Source organism: Budorcas taxicolor, chromosome 13, assembly GCF_023091745.1.
Source record: "Budorcas taxicolor isolate Tak-1 chromosome 13, Takin1.1, whole genome shotgun sequence".
In the NCBI taxonomy this organism is placed as follows: domain Eukaryota; kingdom Metazoa; phylum Chordata; class Mammalia; order Artiodactyla; family Bovidae; genus Budorcas; species Budorcas taxicolor.
The window spans coordinates 19,428,398-19,447,126 of NC_068922.1; the positions used below are offsets into that span (position 1 = coordinate 19,428,398).

At 43.7% G+C, this 18,729-nt stretch overlaps 1 protein-coding gene across 3 annotated transcripts in view; it reads left to right on the forward strand.

Annotated features, from left to right (window-relative positions):
- NRP1 (neuropilin 1) overlaps positions 1 to 18,729 on the forward strand; it is a 146,367-nt gene that overhangs the window by 107,477 nt on the left and 20,161 nt on the right. For 2 of the 3 annotated variants that reach the window (XM_052650758.1, XM_052650760.1), the window contains exons 9-11: positions 6,468 to 6,799; positions 12,401 to 12,545; positions 15,908 to 16,012. In XM_052650758.1, coding sequence (XP_052506718.1) covers positions 6,468 to 6,799; positions 12,401 to 12,545; positions 15,908 to 16,012 — 582 coding nt within the window. The remainder of the gene's footprint in view (positions 1 to 6,467; positions 6,800 to 12,400; positions 12,546 to 15,907; positions 16,013 to 18,729) is intronic. The other variant, XM_052650759.1, reaches the window with a different exon arrangement.

The window sequence follows — 18,729 nt, forward strand, 5'->3', positions numbered from 1 at the left end:
AGAAAGTTCAAGGCCTTGGAGGCAGGCATTGGGTGGAGAGAGGTTTGGAGGGAGAAAAGGGGCAGTGTAGGGTTAGATATAACCTTGGCTTTATTCTTGATCAGCAGATACAGGAGAGAAGGTTCTAGGTCATTTTCAGGGCATTACAAATGTAAACAACTACTTGTAAATTCACAGAAACAAGGCCATTTGAAGGCAGAGTGGAAATTTCTGTCCCATTCCTCCCACCTATTCTCATGTCACTGTACCAAAAAAAAAAAAAAGGTAAACCTCATAAATGCATTAGTGTGAATTCTGAATTTCTGGCTCTCCTTTTAATTAAATAAGATACTTGTTTAAGCCTGAATTGCTCTTTCTCATTTTCACAAGGACTTTGCTGAGAGATAATTCTAGGAGCATGAGTCTTTATATATAAACAAGGGAAACTATTGGATTTTTAAAAACAGTCAAATGGCCTAGTTATTTAAGCAAACATAGATGTCTGTAGGGTTTCCCTGGTAGCTCGGCTGGTAAAGAATCCATCTGCAATTCAGGAGACCCTGGTTCGATTCCTGGGTCTGGAAGATCCCCTGGACAATGGATAGGTTACACACTCCAGTATTCATGGGCTTCCCGTTGATTCAGACGTTAAAGAATCTGCCTGCAGTGTGGGAGACCTGAGTTCAATCCCTGGGTTGGGAAGACGCCCTGGAGGCGGGCATGGCAACTCACTCCAATATTCTTGCCTGGAGAATCCCCATGGACGGAAGGGGTTGGCGGGCTATAGTCCATGGGGTCACAAAAAGTCAGACCTGACTGAGTGACTTAGCACAGCACAGATGTCTGAAATACCATGCTTTAATATTTTCACATTTGATTTGTTCTGTTTTACAGTTATTTTAAGTAGCTCTTTTTTTTTTTCAAATTACATACTGCCACTCTCTTAATCATGACCCCTAATATGTTTTGGATACTTTCTCTCTAATAAGACAACTACAACCTGCAAATAACTGGTCAAGGCAGGTTTTTAGAGAGGCCAGCCTGTCATAACGATGGTCACACAAAGAGAAGGTGTATAGACATATCCAAGCTTCAGTCCAGGCTGTCCACTTAGTGACTGAATGACCATGGACAATACTCATGGTCCCGCTCATCTCCATCTCCTGGTCACTAAGATTAACTTAATTCAGCTGTAATAAGATTTAAATGAAAAGCGAAAGCAAAAGTCACTCAGTTGTGTCTGACTCTTTGTGACCCCATGGACTGTATAGTCCCTGGAATTCTCTAGGCCAGAATACTGGAGTGGGTAGCCTTTCTCTTCTCCAGGGGATCTTCCCAACCCAGGGATCGAACCCAGGTCTCCCACATCGCAGGCAGATTCTTTACCAGCTGAGCCACAAGGGAAGGATGCTTATGACACTTGGTTTAGAGTAAGTGCTCACTAAACAGGACCCTGGTATATTAAACAGTGCGTGGTGCCCAATCAGTTGAATCTGCAACAGGCCCCAGCAAACAGAACCTCTAATGAGACAATGATATCAGTGTTTGCTCAGTGTTACCAGGGGAGATAATTTTCATCTTTGAGAGATCATGGTCCCCGCAGTGGAGACTGATAGAAAAAAGCACAAAGCTTTTTGGTCTGGAAGCTCCATGAAAGCAGGGGTCATATTTGTCTTCTTTTCCATTGTGTCCTGTGTACCTGGAACATAATACGCTGGACACACTTATTTTTTTTATGAGTGAATGAGCAAATTAATGAATTGCAGCTTTATCCATGTTTTCCTACAAACAAGTGACTGGATTGCAAAATTTGACCCTCTCCTCTAGAGTAGGCAAGCTCCAACTCAATCTGGATTTAAAACACACACACACACACACACACATTGAATTAAAAGGTACCATGCGAATACATCACTTGAACGTCTCCAGAGCTCCCAAGGTCTAACCCAATTTTTCTGTTCAGAAATTATTTGCTAGAAACATAGCAATCCTGTGATAACCAGAGTGTACAACAATGGGTCACCATATAGAGAGATAAGGAGAACAGAATTGGAGCAAATCATCCTGATTTGTAGGTGATTGACAGAGGAGCATCTGCATTATTTTGACAAGGAAGGCTTCATCATTTTGGAAGAAAAACTGGTGAAGATGCCCTTGCTGTCTGAGAACACACTGCAGACCATGTGGGCTTTTTCGTTTACCAGAAGTTAATGAACTGGGGCTTCTGCACAGGTCAGTGTGTGCCTGTGTTGAGCAGAGTTTGCAAGGATGATCTTGAGCCCTCCAACATCCATAGGTACCTTCTGAGTCATCAGGGAAGATTAAATTATGCTTATTCAGGTTCACCCATCAAATGCAGTCATTGTCTTCTCATTCCTTGAAAACCAGTTAACTAAGTATTTGATTTATCAGTATTTCTGTTTTCCCATGAAGTCTCAGTTCAGAGGTTTTATTGTAAAATAATATCAGTGAAGATAACCACTTCCAGAGTGGTAAGGAGGTGGGGGTGTGTGAAATAGGTGAAGAGAATTAAGTTTACAAACTTCCAGCTAAGGCCACAGGGATGTACTGCACAGGATAAGGAGTACGGTCAATAGTATTGTAAAAACGTCGTATGGGGACAGATGGTTACTAGACTTACAGTGGTAATCATCTCATAATATATGCAAATATCAACTCACTGTGGAGTACACCTGAAACTAATGTAATGTACATCAGTTGTGTTTCAATTCAAAAAGAAAAGAACCACCTAATTCCCCATCACAGAACTCACTTTCCCCTCCCATCTAGGATTGGTTTTAAGTTTTTTAATCAAGGTTGCCAAGTGAAATGCAGAATGTCCCGTTCAATTTAATGCAGATAAATGACAAAGAATTTTTTAGTGTAAGTATGTTCCCCATTCAGTATTTGGGACAAATTGGCTTCCAAGTGGAAGCTCAGCCATAAAGAATCCACCTGCAATGCTGGAGATGTGAGTTCAATCCCTGGGTCAGGAAGATCCCCTGGAAAAGGAAATGGCAACCCACTCCCGCATTCTTGCCTGGAAAATCTCATGGATAGAGGAGACTGGCAGGCCACAGTCCATGGGGTCTCAAGAGTTTGGCACAACTTAGTGGCTAAACCACCACCACCACCATACTGAAAAGTTATTTGTTGTCATTTGAAATTTGAATTTAGTTTGGCACCCTGGGCTTCTGGTGTTGCTGTTTTAGATTATTTGTTAGCTAAATCTGGCAACACTGTTTCCAAAGGATGTGAGATGGAGCCAGGCTTTAACCAAGGCACACTGAACCAGCCTGCTGTGGATGAACAGAGCTAGAACCTAGCATCTCCTTCAAACCTTGAATTGTTAGTGGTATCTTTCTCCTAACCGTGGCTAAAAGTGAGTCACTGGTTTGGAGACAAAGGCAAGTCAGGCTGCCTCTTCCTTGATCTTGGATGAGGCCATCTGACTGCAGCACGGCTGTGTTGGCTGATGCAGGCTGGCCTCAGGAGGCTTGTGGATGCAAGGACCGTGTCCCCGCAACTCTGCACTAGAGAAGGGACATTCATCTGGTAGAGCTTCTTCTCTCCTTACAGTATTCAAGTTAATTTTGTTTTTCTCTGAAGGGTAACATCTGGTACGGATTACCAGCTACACATTTTCTTCACAAAAGTCAGTTTTGAGTCAGACAGGTGTGACCACAGTGACCAAATATGCGACTTCTATTTTTAACACTATAATTTCATAGACCCTCAGTAAAATCGCTTTTGTCAATCTTTTTATAATCCCCATTGAATTTATTCTTGGTTTCCAGACCCCAGCCTGAAGCAAATAGTGTGGCTGAATTACAGGAAAGGGTGCTTGGGGAGAATGGCAGCTGCCTTTTATTGTGTTAATAAGCTGATTCATTCAACAAATATTTGTGGAGCAAATACCACGGATAAAGCAGGGCACAAAGACTCACAGAAAAGTTTTTAATATGACTTGGTTCACAGCCTCAAAGAACTTAAAATCTGGGGAGTCAGGTAGCAAGCAAGCAATCCACCCAAGGAACTGAATATGGTCAACATATCTGAGACATGCAGGTGGAGAGCTAGGAAGAGTCCCAGAAAAGGAAAACCATGTCTAGTTGGAGAGATCAGGAAAATTGAATATTTAACATAAAATTTGAAAACAGGTCAACATTTTAAGATAGTGGGAAGGGCAAAGTGAAGGGAAATTCTTTAGTGGAGGGGACAGAATGAGAGGAAGCCTCCAAGTACCACTCCACAGAGGTGAGGGAGTTCTTCACTGAGGAGAGGCTTGCAAGGCCATGGTACCAAAAACCTGGCACACGAGGTTGAAAGTAGGTGTATAATTCCTAGATGAGCAGGCACTGACTTTTTAAGTAAAGAAATGACATGATCTGAACTGTAGAACTCAGGTGGTAAGCATCTGATTTAGAAAATGTCTGAATTAGAAAGTGTCTAATTCATTCTCAAGGGTCAGCTGATAACATGGAGAAGGCTTAATTGCATTAGACACATACCTCTCATTTACAATGGTTATATTTTCAGCTGAATTTTGATTTATGCAGAACGGGGTTGTTAAAAAGAATAAGTTCTTCTTCCTGGCATGTCTTAGATGGAGATGTACAATTTTGAAAAGAGTATAATTGAAGTGTTTGACATTTTGTTATGAAGCCACCAATCAATTAATCAGTGATTGATACTCCCCTTCTGCTCAGAAGCTCCTTGGTCTGCTGTAGAAGTTTAGCAAGATCTATGATGCTGTTCATGGTCTTGGAGGAATTTACAATCTGATTATGGACACGATTCCCAATCTTAAAACATAGAAAGACTAGTTTAATGCTAAGCTCTGTGCTGCTTCCTGTCCATGTAGGCATATTTCTGAAAAGGGACAGCTCAGGATAAAGGCGAGAGTCGTTTGAGAAGTTTTTAGGATCAGTCGTAAGCTGGATTTGAATGTTTGGGCAGAACTTACCTCCGTCCACAGGAGGATAAGGGGGCAGCAGGAACATTTTGAACAAAGAAAATGATGAGAGTTAGCTCTATGGTATATGGGAAGAAAACAGATTCCTATCAGTAATAGGAAATAAAATTAAATAAATAGGATGAAGCCAAAATGAGGGTGTTGAAAGCCAGAGAGAGACTGTTTTATAGCATCCCATAAATAATGGAAAGCCAGGGAGATTTTTCAAAGATCTTATTATTGTGGTCAAATATGCATAACATAGTTTACCATTCTAACCATGTTTAAGTCTACAATTTAATTGCCTTCAAGTTTCACATTAGTGTGCAGCCATCACCACAATCCACCTTCAGAACATTTCATTATCGCAAACAAACTCTGTACCCCTGAAACTCTGTACCCGTGGAACACTAACTCTCCATTCCCTCCTGCCCCCAGTTTCTGGCAACCACCATTCTACTTTCATCTTTATGGAGTTGACTCTTCCAGGCACCTCATTTCAGGAGAGTCATGCATTAGCTGTCCTTTGGTTTATTTTCCTTAGCAATGCAAGATTTTTGAGCATGAGAATGACACTGCAAAAACAAAGTTATGAAAAGTGACATGGGTGTTGTTGACTCAAAACTGGGGTGTGAGAGGGTAGTCTGGAGATCATTCAGTGTGTCAGCCTGAGTCCTTCAATCCAGATGATGCCAAAAGAAGGTTGCAAGGCATATCGAGGACACTTTTTTTAAATGGAAATATGACAGGATTTGGTAGCAGAACAGGAATGGAAAATGGAAAATCAAGAAAGACAAAGATAACTAGGCAGGAACTAGCTGATGGGTGATTCCACCCATTAAAGTGAAGAGTTGGATAAAGGGATTCAGTGTTGAGTGGAAAGGACTGTTCTTGTTTGGACTCGGAATATTTGAGGTGAGGATGGGATACTGCAAAGTTCTGCTGCAGTTAGAAACGGGGGTGAGGGGACACTGAGGTGGGAAGATGGACCCCCACCTTAAGCATTCATTTCAAAGGCTCCCCTCAAACATCCTGGGGTGGGGGGACCTTCCTACCTCTTCAAGCTGCCTCAAGCACTTTCTTTCTCTTCATCTCCTCATCATCTTTTGGCTTTTGTTTTGCCAACTTTGCTGCTGTTGGAATGACTGATTCCCACAACTGTAGCCCTCCATTAACTGAACCTCCAGTCAGTTAATGGGCTGTACTTGATCTAAGAATAACTTCCGAATACCAAGGGGACAGTAAATATGTTGACTTTATACTTGGAAGAACTCAGAAAGGATAAAATGATGGTTCTTATTGAAGATTTTTAAATTGGACTGTTGAGTGTAGGGTGGGCAGTGCAGAAAGAGGAGCGGCGGGGGGAGGTGGGGTGGGGGGGGGTGGGGGCTTTGGTTACATATCAGATGGTCCAGGCATTTACAAATGTACATGAATGGGGACAGTCCCTGTTTTTACTCAATAAGGTGGATTCTCTTTCTCAGCATAGAGACTTCAAATCACCTTACGTTTGTCTGTTTCGTTCTCCGCCTAGATTATCCTTGCTCTGGAATGCTGGGCATGGTGTCAGGCCTTATTTCCGACTCCCAGATCACAGCATCCAATCAAGGGGACAGGAACTGGATGCCTGAAAACATCCGCCTGGTGACCAGCCGCTCGGGCTGGGCACTGCCCCCCGCCCCCCACCCGTACGTGAATGAGTGGCTGCAGGTGGACCTGGCTGAGGAGAAGATTGTGCGGGGAGTCATCATTCAGGGGGGCAAGCACCGGGAGAACAAGGTGTTCATGAGGAAATTCAAGATCGGGTACAGCAACAACGGCTCGGACTGGAAGATGATCATGGATGACAGCAAGCGCAAGGCCAAGGTGAGCCCTGGGCGGGGGTGGCGCCGGGAAGGGCTGGGGGGCTCCCTGGCGGCCTTGACTTGAATCAAGGACCCTGGCCTCTTCCTGCGGAAGCATCTCTCTCATTTCCTGAAAGCCGTGGGATCTGCGGGGGCGAGGGATGGAGTCTGTAAGATGCCAGGAGAGACAGGAATGGGATGCAAAAAGCGCGGCTGAGCATCTCATCGCTGGTCACCTTTCCTTCCTTCAGGAAACAGCAGGTGACTCAAGGCTCGGGGAGCGGGAGGCTGTGAGAGTGGGGCCGGGGACATGGGCACCAGGTAATCTGGTAGGAACACGCACTCCCTCCGAAGATCCTCTGATCATCTCTGGAGAGCACCGGCTGCCAGCCCCCTTCTACCACCAATCCCTTGTTACATGTATTTTTAAAATTTTTTTATTGAATGAAAGAGTCTTTTATTTCTATACTGTTGTACAATTTTCTGAAGTTCCATAGAAGTGAAAGTGAAGTCGCTCAGTTGTGTCTGACTCTTCGAGACCACATGGACTGTAGCCTACCAGGCCCCCCGGTCCGTGGAATTTTGCAGGCAAGAGTGCTGGAGTGGGTTGCCATTTCCTTCTCCGGGGGATCGTCCCGACCCAGAGATTGAACCCGGATCTCCTGCACTGCAGGCAGACGCTTTACCGACTGAGCCACCAGGGAAGCCCATAATTGGGCTGAAATCCACATAACGGAAGAATTCCCATCATAACCTTTTTTTAAGTGTACCCGTTCAGTAGTGTTAAGTACATTCACATTGTTGTGCAAACCCATCTCTAAAACTTCTTACAAAACTGAAACTCCCTCACCATTAAACAATGATTTTCCAGCCCCTGACAACCACCATTTCAATTTCTGTTTCTGTGAATTTGACTGGAGAAGGCAATGGCACCCCACTCCAGTACTCTTGCCTGGAAAATCCCATGGACGGAGGAGCCTGGTGGGCTGCAGTCCATGAGGTGTGGAAGAGTCAGGCCTGAGCGACTTCACTTTCACTTTTCACTTTCTCGCATTGGAGAAGGAAATGGCAACACACTCCAGTGTTCTTGCCTGGAGGATCCTGGGGACGGGGGAGCCTGGTGGGCTGCCGTCTATGGGGTGGCACAGAGTTGGACACGACTGAAGTGATTTGGCAGCAGCAGCAGGAGCCTATTAGTGGAAGCATACAAAATTTAGTCTCTGTGATGGGCTTGTTTTACTTGACATGATGTCCTCAAGGCTCAGCCAGTGTTGTAGTGTGGATCAGAATTTCATTTCTGTTTAAAGCTGAATAATATTCTCTCGCATATACAGGCCACATGTTGGGTATCTGTCCATCCATTGATGAACACTTTCATTGCTTCTAACACTTGGCTATCATGAATAATGCTTAAGTCTATTTTTTATACATTGGAACCTTTTAAAAAGCAGCTGGCCTTTGATGATCTAGTGAAAAAAGATATATTCCAACCTTCCCCAGAACATGTGGCATAATTTTTCTTTTTTAACACAACAAATATCCTTTAGTGATAATGGTTTTCTGGGGCTCATGGTTACATGTATTTGCATTTCTTGGGCTCAGAACACCAACCTGGAAAGGATACCCCAAGTATGCTGGGTAACCTGGAAACTGATTTCAGATTAAATAAGGAAGTTATTTTCAGAAATCAGCTAAATTTCAGATTAACTGATTTCAGATTGAAGTAAGGAAGAGTCCTCAGAAATTCAGTTCTGTATGCAGAGCTCTATGTGGGTATTGTATTCAGCTAATAATACTTCTCACCACCAGCCCAGTTGGCCTTTCTGTCCCAGCCTCTTCACCCCTGCTTTGCTGAGGGTCTGCTACTTTTGTGAAAAGATTTGGGGAATGGGAGAGAATGGGACTGTGGGCTTATGGCTGAATACAGTCACCCGGGCCAAAGGCTTTGCAGGCGGGAAGCAAAGCCAGGCCACGCAGCCAGCTCTCACTCTGCCCAGATGTGGGGGCTCTGCAGAGGCTGTCCCCACATGTGCTCTGCTCCAGCGGGCAGAGCACTGAGAGGGATGCTGCTGCTCAGAAACATAAGAATTCCTCTCCCACCTCACCCCTAGTTAACTTGGGGTTTCTAAAACATTTCCAGTGTTTTTTTTAATCCATGTGCAGCTACTTTCTTTGGTGTCCCTTTCATTTTCCTCTTTAATGTCTGCCCCTCTTGTTTTGGTGGAAGAAAAAGTAAGATAAACATCAGAAACTGGAGTTCCCCTAAGAGCCAGTCTTTTCGGAGGAGTCATGAGCCCTGTGGCTTTAGCACCAAGTGTGAAGATGCTGCAAATCAACAAGTTGCCACAGTCACATGGCAGGGTGTACTGTTGTGACGCGTTCTTCAGCACGAGGGTTCTAAGAGGGAAGGAAAACAGGTCACTATATGCTCTGGGGGGGATGCGCCCTGTGCTCACTGGCCTTTGTTATCCACTCATCTGAGGTCAGGTCTAAAGCTATCACTCCCTTGTAGGGCATCATGTATAGCCTTCGCAAGAAGCCAACAGCAGCCAGCTTTCAACTGTAACAAAAACACTGTGTTCAAGATTGGTTGAATGTGTCAGAGCTTATTCCTAAAATATGATTTTACGCATCATTATCATGTTCCTATGTATTTAAGCCATATGCTATGTGCCAAGTCACTTCAGTCGTGTCTGACTCTTTGCAGCCCTATGCACTGTAGTCCGCCAGGCTCCTCTGTCCATGGGATTCTCCAAGCAAGAATACTGGAGTGGGTTGCCATGCCCGTCTCTGGGGGATCTTCCCAACCCAGGGATAAACCTGTGGCTCTTACATCTCCTGCATTGGTAGGCAAGTTCTTTACCACTAGTGCCACTTGGGAAGCCCCTTATTTAAACCATAAAAGCTTCTAAATAGTTGGCAGGGCATCTAATAAGTGATTCCTAACATGTCCTTCCCCTGGAATAAAATCTTCAAGATGGAAAAGGAAACTGGTTAAATCATCCAGTTAGGAGGAGTGTGTGTTTGTAACTTTGCACAGATAGTTAAAACATATTATATTTGAACTTGCTAGTAAAGGTTACCTGTTCAGGATGCCAAGTATGTTTTCTGTAATGGTAAAGTGAGCACTCTGTTTTATGACATGAAACAGCACCCTGATAGAGTTGGAATCCTTTATGCCCTCTCCTTATTTCCTACACCTAAACAGTACATGATGGACAAGGTACATCAGAGTCTTTGAATCAACCAGTCTTTCCAGGAGCAAATATATCTCAACACTCTAAGTCCTCTTCTCCTAAAGCATGATTAGTAAAAGGACAGAAAGACATGTTGTGAACAGTGTTATGTTGTAAACAAGTTATGTTAGCAAACTTAGCCCAGTGCCACGTGACCCTTCCTTGCTAATATTCTTCCCAACTCATCACTGATGACCTTTGTAATGTATTTACATGACAAGTAGGAGAAGAAGCTGGGATTCCATAGATATAAGTGCTTTTCTCCTAGGAATGTTGGAGCTATGTTAATGTAGATAGAACTTGCCTGTGTAGTAGCGCTGTTTTCATTATAATTAGTGTCTTACTGACAATACTTAATTGGGCCTGACAATGATATCCGTCAGATTCTCAATTACTGGCAGCAACTGCAGTTCTATCAAGAAGGCAAGGGCCCCCAGTAGTGAATTTACTCTTGAAAATGATAGAAGGAACTTTAATTGAGAGAAGCAGATAGGTATGAGCCCTGTACTTCTAGATTCCTAGAGGATTTTCTGAGTTGGAAAAGGCCAATTAATTTACTTCTAGATGGCTCAGTGGTAAAGAATCAGCCTGCCAATGCAGGAGACATAAGAGGTGTGGGTTCGATCTCTGGGTTGGGAAGATCCCCTGGAGGAGGGCATGGCAACCCACTCCAGTATTCTGGAGAATCCCATGGATAGAGGTGCCTGGCGGGGTACAGTCCATGGGGTCACAAAGAGTCATATATGACTGAGTGACTGAACACACACACAATAATAGAAACTACCTCTGGAAATTGTCTTGAGGATTACGTTGAGTTAATACGTTTTAAGCCTGTAGAACAATCCCTTGCATCAGTAAGCATCACGTGGTGCTCGGTGTATAAAACAACAGCCCCAGTGACAAGGCAATTTGGTTTTTCTAATCCTTCCCCTCTTCCCGTTCTGGACAGAGTTAGGAAGGATATTGGGATAGGAGGATACAGAGAGGCTTATCCATTTCTTGAAAAAGAAAACAAGCCTAGCCATTGCTCCATTTTCCAATGATTCCACTCAAGGGCTTCCCATCAGTTTAAAAAGGGGAGCAGAATAATCCAGCAGCAGCAGGGCAATAACGACTGGTCTCCTGAACATGTCACAGTGATGTCAAGTTAGGAATGCACTTCACTCACTGCAGGGCAACCAGGCATCCGAACATCGTTTAGCGAGCAGGACCCTGTAACTTTCCTGAGATCAGAAGTTCTTTTATCTACAGATGTCTCCACTGGCGGGACTGCGTAAGTCAACAGCAGTTCCAGGGGATTGGAATCACCCAAGTTCTTGGTAATCCAGCACTTGCACCATGTGAAATTTACTCTCTCCTCCAGGAAAGGAATTTCTTGAGCTGCTTTTTTTTTTTTAACTTACTTATTTACTTTTGGCTGTGCTGTGTCTTCCTTGCTGCATGGGCTTTATCTCTAGTTGCAGAGAGTGGGGACGACTCTCTAGTTGCCATTCATGGGCTTCTCATTGCAGTGGCTTCTCTTGCTGCGGGCTTCCCTGGTGGCTTAGATGGTAAAGTGTCTGCCTGCAGTGAGGGAGACCCAGGTTCGATCCCTGGGTCGGGAAGATCTCCTGGAGAAGGAAATGGCAACCCACTGCAGTATCCTTGCCTGGAGAATTCCATGGACAGAGGAGCCTGGCAGGCTACACAGTCCATGGGTCGCAAAGAGTCGGACACGACTGAGCGACTTCACTATATTCGCTTTCTCTTGTTGCGGAGCACGGGCTCTAGGGCATGTGGGCTCAGTGACGGCAGCTCCCAGGTTCTAGACACAGGCTCAATAGTCGAAGCACAGGCTTCACGGTTCCACAGCATATGGGATCTTCCCAGACCAAGGATCGAACCTGTGTTCCCTGCGTTGGCAGGTGGATTCTTTACCACTGAGCTACCAGGGAAGCCCCCTTACACTTCTTGAGGACAGAGTTTTAGCAAAACCAGGACCCGCTCATCCAAGAGAATGTAAGAGGAGTTGTTATTGGAAACACAGTCTCGATTATTAGCTCTGAGAAGAGGCAGGCTCCTTTCTCGAGTTTTCTTCCTCCACCTCAAGGAAATGGTGAAACTGTCACTTCTTCCAGGCACATCAGCCTATCATTTAAAAATGTGTCTCATTAAATCCTTAGCTTCTGGTCTAGCCTCAGTGCGGCCTCCAGAGTTTCTGAGAAGGAACATCTGTCACTTCCTAGAGAAGGTTTAATTGTTTTTTTCCATTCTCATGTAGGAATGTCAGCCTTCGGTGAAGTGGTAGAATGAGGCCCATTTTTCTGCCCTGTTAAAGAGTCCTCAAGGAGAGACTCTTCTGCCAAAAGGGAGGTTTGTTAATACCTGCTGGTTCTCGTTCTTCACAGTCTTTTGAAGGCAACAACAACTATGATACACCTGAGCTGCGGACCTTTCCACCCCTTTCCACACGGTTCATCAGGATCTACCCCGAGAGAGCCACTCACGGCGGACTGGGGCTGCGAATGGAGCTGCTGGGCTGTGAGGTGGAAGGTGAGCCCGCTCTGCTTCCCTAGATGCTTTCTGTCCTTTTTCACGTGCTTACGGCCCTGACAGTGCTGCTGCAGATGGCCACCTTTCCCCCAAATGGTCCTGTGTCTCCTGTGCCTGCCTGTGCGCAGGGCTCATCTCCCGGTGAGCGGCACGAAGCAATGCTTCTGCACCTTGCCTTTGTAGGGGTCATTTGCATAACACTCCTCAGATCCTGGGTGAAGGCGTGTTCTCTGATCTGTTTTTAAAAAATGATGTGTTTTGAAATTCACATAACAAAATTCACCGTTATAAACAAGTCTGGCATTTGTAGTCGTAGTTAACAGGTGCTTATGCAATCAGCCTTTGTCTAGTTACAAAAGATTTCAATGGGTTCAAAATGAAAGCCCCTCTAGCAGCTCAAGCAGACCCTCTCCATCCCCATCCTACCTCAACCCCTGGCAACCACGGATTCCTTGACCTTCTTAGAGTTCTTCAGAGGCCTGTGTCTGGTCCGAGTTTCCATCTGCAGCGCTGACTAGCATCACATACTAGCGGGAAGCAGCATTTGACAGACCAAAAACATTGAGACATTGTTTTGGATAAATTTCTCAGAGTGCTGCAGAGAAACCAAACTTTACATCACATAATGTATGTAATGCACAATGGGGTCTGTTTAAAGATAAACGACTGCATAAACTTAGGTTATCATGGGAAGGTCAGGGACAAATTCAGTTCTCACATTGACCTCAGAACTGCACTTTCCTCTGCGTTTTTTTTAAATCACATAATGAATGAGATGAATGTTTAAAAAAATCATATGATGGTTGCTCAGTGTACTATTTAATGCTTTTGTGCACTGGAATTCCCATCTGCCTTCGATTTGGGCATAAATGAGTAACCTTATACCAACATTTTCATCCCCATAAAGGTCTTCCTCTAGGTTAGTGCAAAGAATGGCTATTGTTGGTACCCAGATGTTAATCCATTGAGCATATGCTCAAAGTTGTTTGGAAGGATGCTTTTTAAATATCACCTTCTTGGGATTTAAAACTTATTTGTGTTTCAAGCTACCCAAATATAATTACATTCCTGAGCACATTAAATATCATAAAACATTTCTTAGGCACTAAAGAATCTTAAGCTATAAATCACCATCCTAGTAAATAATTCATAGCTGCTTTCCTATGTGTTTATTTAAAAGCAGGCCATTATCTCCCATTCTTTATTGGGTAGCTGTTTCCATATCTGTGGCTATGTCCCAGGACCCCTGAATTATCCCATCACTGTCAACACAGACCGTGAATGACAGTATTCCAGGACATTGGCAAAGACACCTAGGAAAAAAGAGGGTGGGGGCAGACCGAACCCCCTGCAGACACATCGGTTCAGTGTGCTGAGCAGTGTGGTCACCTGGAAAAGGGCCTCTGCTGCTCTGATGCAGGACGTTAGCCTGGATTCTGGGAAGCAACACTGATTTAGGAGGTGGAATGAATGGATGGTTGAAAAGACCGGGCCTGGTGGCAGTTTGCCAGTGTCAACTCTGTGCTGAGGTCGCGATGGTGGTGAAGGGATAGACTACAGATGTTCACAGGCACTCAGCAAAGTGGGGAAGTTGCCCCGAGCCACGTGAGGAACCAGTATCCAGGGAAAGAACTGTCCAAGCTTTTTAACACAGTTGGTGAAAGGGAGTGTTTTTCTTCTTCCTTAAAATGATTAACAGGCTCTTATTAAATATCAACTTTGTACCTTGTTCTACAGGAGATGCCTAAAGGGATAGGAAAAAAGGATGAGGTACAACCCAGCCATCTCTGGGGCCTCTAGCTTATTTGGGGCTAGGACTTGTATTTAAGAAACAATTAGAGGACCACAGAAGATAAAATATTTTCAAGTAGTAAAATTGGGACAACAAAATGCCTCACTTTGGGGGTTTCCCTGGTGGTCCAGTGGTTAAGACTGCATTTCCACTGCAGGGGGCATGAGTTCAATCCTTGGTCATAGAACTAAGATCCCATATGCTTATCCCCACACTGAAAAAAAAAAAAAAAAGGAAATTTAATTTAAAAAAATTTTAAAAGAATAACATTTTACTTTTTTCAGTTTAATCCAGGTACTATCCTGGGCCACGTCCAATGTAAAACTCCTTTATAAATACCACAAGGAATGTGGAAAAACCAGCAAGATGAATAGAGTTTAAAAGTGGCACAAAACCAAAGGCAGCTTGGCAAAGGCAAGCATCAAGATTGCTGAAGAGGGTGCTATCGATTCACTGTTAGCAATGAGCAGAACCCTACACAGTTTACAAAGTCCAGTTTGTAGCCTAAATAGTGTGGACATTACCTATATGTGGTGATTTCCTAGCAATTACTGGTGTGTGTCACAGGCAGTTGAGGACCTGGAAACTAGCTATGTTTCTCCATTTGTTATAACTCTGCTCAGTCCTTCTGTACAATGAAAAACTGTGTCAAATTTTTATTGAGAAAGCAGCAGTTACCAGCACATTCCAACTGGCCAGAAGCTATTAGAGAACAGACCCCTGCCTCCCCCCCTGACTCCCAGCATCTTGTCTGGTTCTCAGACATCAAGAGAACTGTCCATTATCTCAAGTCTTGTAAAGTGAAACGTAATGCCGAAAACTGTAAAATATTAATCAGATTGCAAAAATGAGGAACAGGCTGAAAAAAAAAATAGATGGAACTAAATGTAAAGAACTTCAAAAGCAGTCTTTGATTAATGCTGGCTACTTTTCAACTACAAACTCAGAGCTATGGGAATACCTGCCGGCAGCAGAATGTGGTCCCCCAGGAGTTAAGGTAACGTGACCCCTGGGAGCTCCCAGACACCTGCTCTGGAGGGAGCACTCACAAGCCCAGGCGCTTACTTAGAGGGAAGTGGAGTCACTGCGAAAAAAATAAATAAGAACAATATTGTACTAAAAGTGAACGCTGAGACTCCCTTTTGGGAAAAAAAAATTACAAGATAAACTGAGTAAAAATTCCTCAAGCACCTTGAAAATGAAAGGAAAAACAGTTCAAGCAAAACCTCTATCATCAAAATTCTCAACTCCAGGGTCATGAATAAATAACCAGTGAGAATTCAGGAACTTTTCAGAGAAAGGATGTTTCTGTAGATAACAACGTATGAAATGAGAAGGCAGCCAAGTCTACCAAGGAGATAGGAATCAAATACCAAAACAGAGCAGTCCCCAGTGCCTTCTGCAAAATCCACGTATCTCCCACTCCTGAAAGAAAGGCAGGCACACCACCCTCCTGGTCTTCCAACGGCAGATTAAAGTTTTCTGCAAAAGCATTAGCAGAGTCAACAACCGGGGGGCTGGAGAATGCATTTCAGAGGTGTGAGAAAATAATCCTTGGATCTTGTTTCAGCACCTACAGCTGGGCCGACCACTCCCAACGGGAACCTGGTAGATGAATGTGATGACGACCAGGCCAACTGCCACAGCGGAACAGGTGATGACTTCCAGCTCACAGGTGCAGAAACCATCTTCATCCCATTGCTGTGGCATCTTAGTTCATGTTGTAGCTGAGACCCGCTTAGTAACGCCTCTGTGTGTGTGTGTGTGTGTGTGAAAATCCTCGTGGCACTAGGCATCAGGGTGGAGGGAACTTTGCCAGAACACATGCATCTTCATCTCCTCATGTCATCGTGCAAACAAATTGTTCTTCCAAGTCACAGCCATCCAAAATAGTAATTTTAGCCATTTCAGAGTCAAGGGCTGGGATTGTCTTCATTGAATGAATAAGAATGTCTCCATGGCTAACTGTATCTGAGGTTGGGCTTCCCTGGTGGCTCAATGGTAAAGATTCTACGTGCCAATGCAGGAGACCTGGGTTCAATCCCTGGGTCAGGAAGATCCCCTGGAGGAGGGCATGGCAGCCCACTCCAGTGTTCTTGCCTGGGAAATCCCATGGACAGGGAGCCTGGCAGGCTGTAGTCCATGGGGTTGCAAAAGAGTTGGACACAACTTAGCGACTAAACAATAACAAAAACCAATATGTAACATAAATTGATTCTCATCTTCAACCCTCACCCCCAACCCCAGTAACACATGCTCCACACACTTGAGAACATTTATTTTCAAACAGGAATCAACATGTTTGAGTGGATCCTTCAACTAATTGATGAAATTAGACTTAAATTTGAACTGCAGCTTTTAAGTTAGAATTTGTGAATCATTTTACATTAAAATTTAGAAAGTCAGAATTCGTTGCTATTTCACATCACCACTAACAGATATATCAGGGACGGCATGTACTGTGTGCCTCACTAACTCATTAGAGGATGACTCCAAAATATTCTGAAATCCTAAAAGCTAAAAAGTGACCTTCTCTTCCACTTGGACTGGCAGAGGAAACATTAAGCAGATGGGGAAGTCGGACTCCACCATTTGGAAATTGGCCAAAGTCCTAGAATTTTCACCCTATTGTTGCCAAAGGTGCTCTGGGACCTTTATTGCTACCCAGGTCAAAGCACAGTTTCTTATAGCATCTGACTCTCATTTTACATTAAACAGCAGCCCTTGGGTGCAGTCTGTGTTTTTACCCAGATGGGACTCTAGAGAGCCCATGTAATTCATTTCCATGGGCGAAACTGAAGTTGTTCCCATGTAACTTCATAATAGTGCCATGTTAGTGGCTAATGCATTAATGTAAAATCTGGAGGGACCCCCATTTCCAATTACTTCAGAACCTCTCCTCTGAAAGAGCAAGATTGCTCTGCTACTCTGAGATGGAATAAAAGTAAAATCTAGCTGAGAAGTTTAGTACCATGAACTGAGTTTACATTTAAATCCCTCCTCCTAAGTCTCTCTCCCTCCAAATTTCCAGAATAATCGCTTACAGTCAAATGGCCAATAAATATTACATGGCTATGGGCTTTTGAAAATAAATCTTGTGTTTAAGTAGCCACAAGCCACAAAAAAAAAATCTAATAAGACAGGCCTTTTCTTTGTAAGATGTCAAACTCCAGCTGAAAACCATACAGCTAATACGAAAAACAAGTACTAGCCTGTGAAGCAGGTCCTACAGAATCTTCCCAAGGTCGCCTGTAAACACTCTCTGCAAACCTTAGGCTTTTTGCAAACCTAGTCACACATCCCATCTGTAGTGAAAATCCTCATAAAAAGGAATGGATACAGTCATCAGAGACTCTTCTGTTCAATTACCCTCTGGAGAAGAGGTTCTTTCCTTTATAAACCCTAAAGTGGTCAGTTAATATTGATTAGAGTCAAAGCCTCAGATTTACTCCTCGCGTCGGAACAACCAACCTTCTCATTTTTGCATTGCTTCATGACTGAATCAATTGAAACCTAAGCCTTTGAATGAAATAGGGCAAGTCTGTTAGCCTCGAGCAAATTGTGAATGGCACCAAGTTGCAAACCGCAGAAAATGGGTCATTTCCAGTGGAAACACTGACAATCCTTTAAAAGTACAAGGTGATCATTTATTTACAGTGTATAAACTCATTTGTTGGATAGAATCATTTATTTAGATAGAAAAAAAAGGGGCAGTCTCTTTTTTTTTTACATATTATCCTGGCCCCCCAAAAATGTCATTTTCTCAGGCCAGCACATTTGTCTTAATAATTTGATCAATATGTGCATATAAGAAGAAGTACTTCTGGGGTACTGATAAAGTTAACTTCATTCCACCATTAAAAAAAGGTGATTCTTTAGCCAACAAGAACCTACTGTACAACACAGGGAACTCTGCTCAGTATTATGTGACAACCTAAATGGGAAAAGAATTTGGAAAAGGATACAGGTACATGTAAAACTCAGTCACTTTGCTGCCCATATGAAATTATTGTAGCTTTGCTAATCAACTATACTCCCATATAAAAGAAAAAGTTAAAAAAAAAAAAAAAAGAAAAGGTGATCTTAGAAGGCCTCCTCATGCTTCATGTTCATTTATTGCATCATAACCAATTTGTCCTTTTTTAAAAGCTTATTTTCCTCTATGAAGCTCTGTGTTAGTCTTTTCTGAAGAAGGGTGTGCTGACAGGCACCAGTGATTGCAAGCAGCCTAGCCCTCCCCAACCCCTGTATCTTTCCCCAGGTAGCATCTTGCCTCCCGGACTCACACGCAAGTCCGTACCCTCCTTGTTGTTTCGGTCACACCTGCAAACTTGGAATGCTTAGTGCTAAGCCTAGAAATTGGGATCAGTGTTCTCTTAAGTTTTGGGTCCT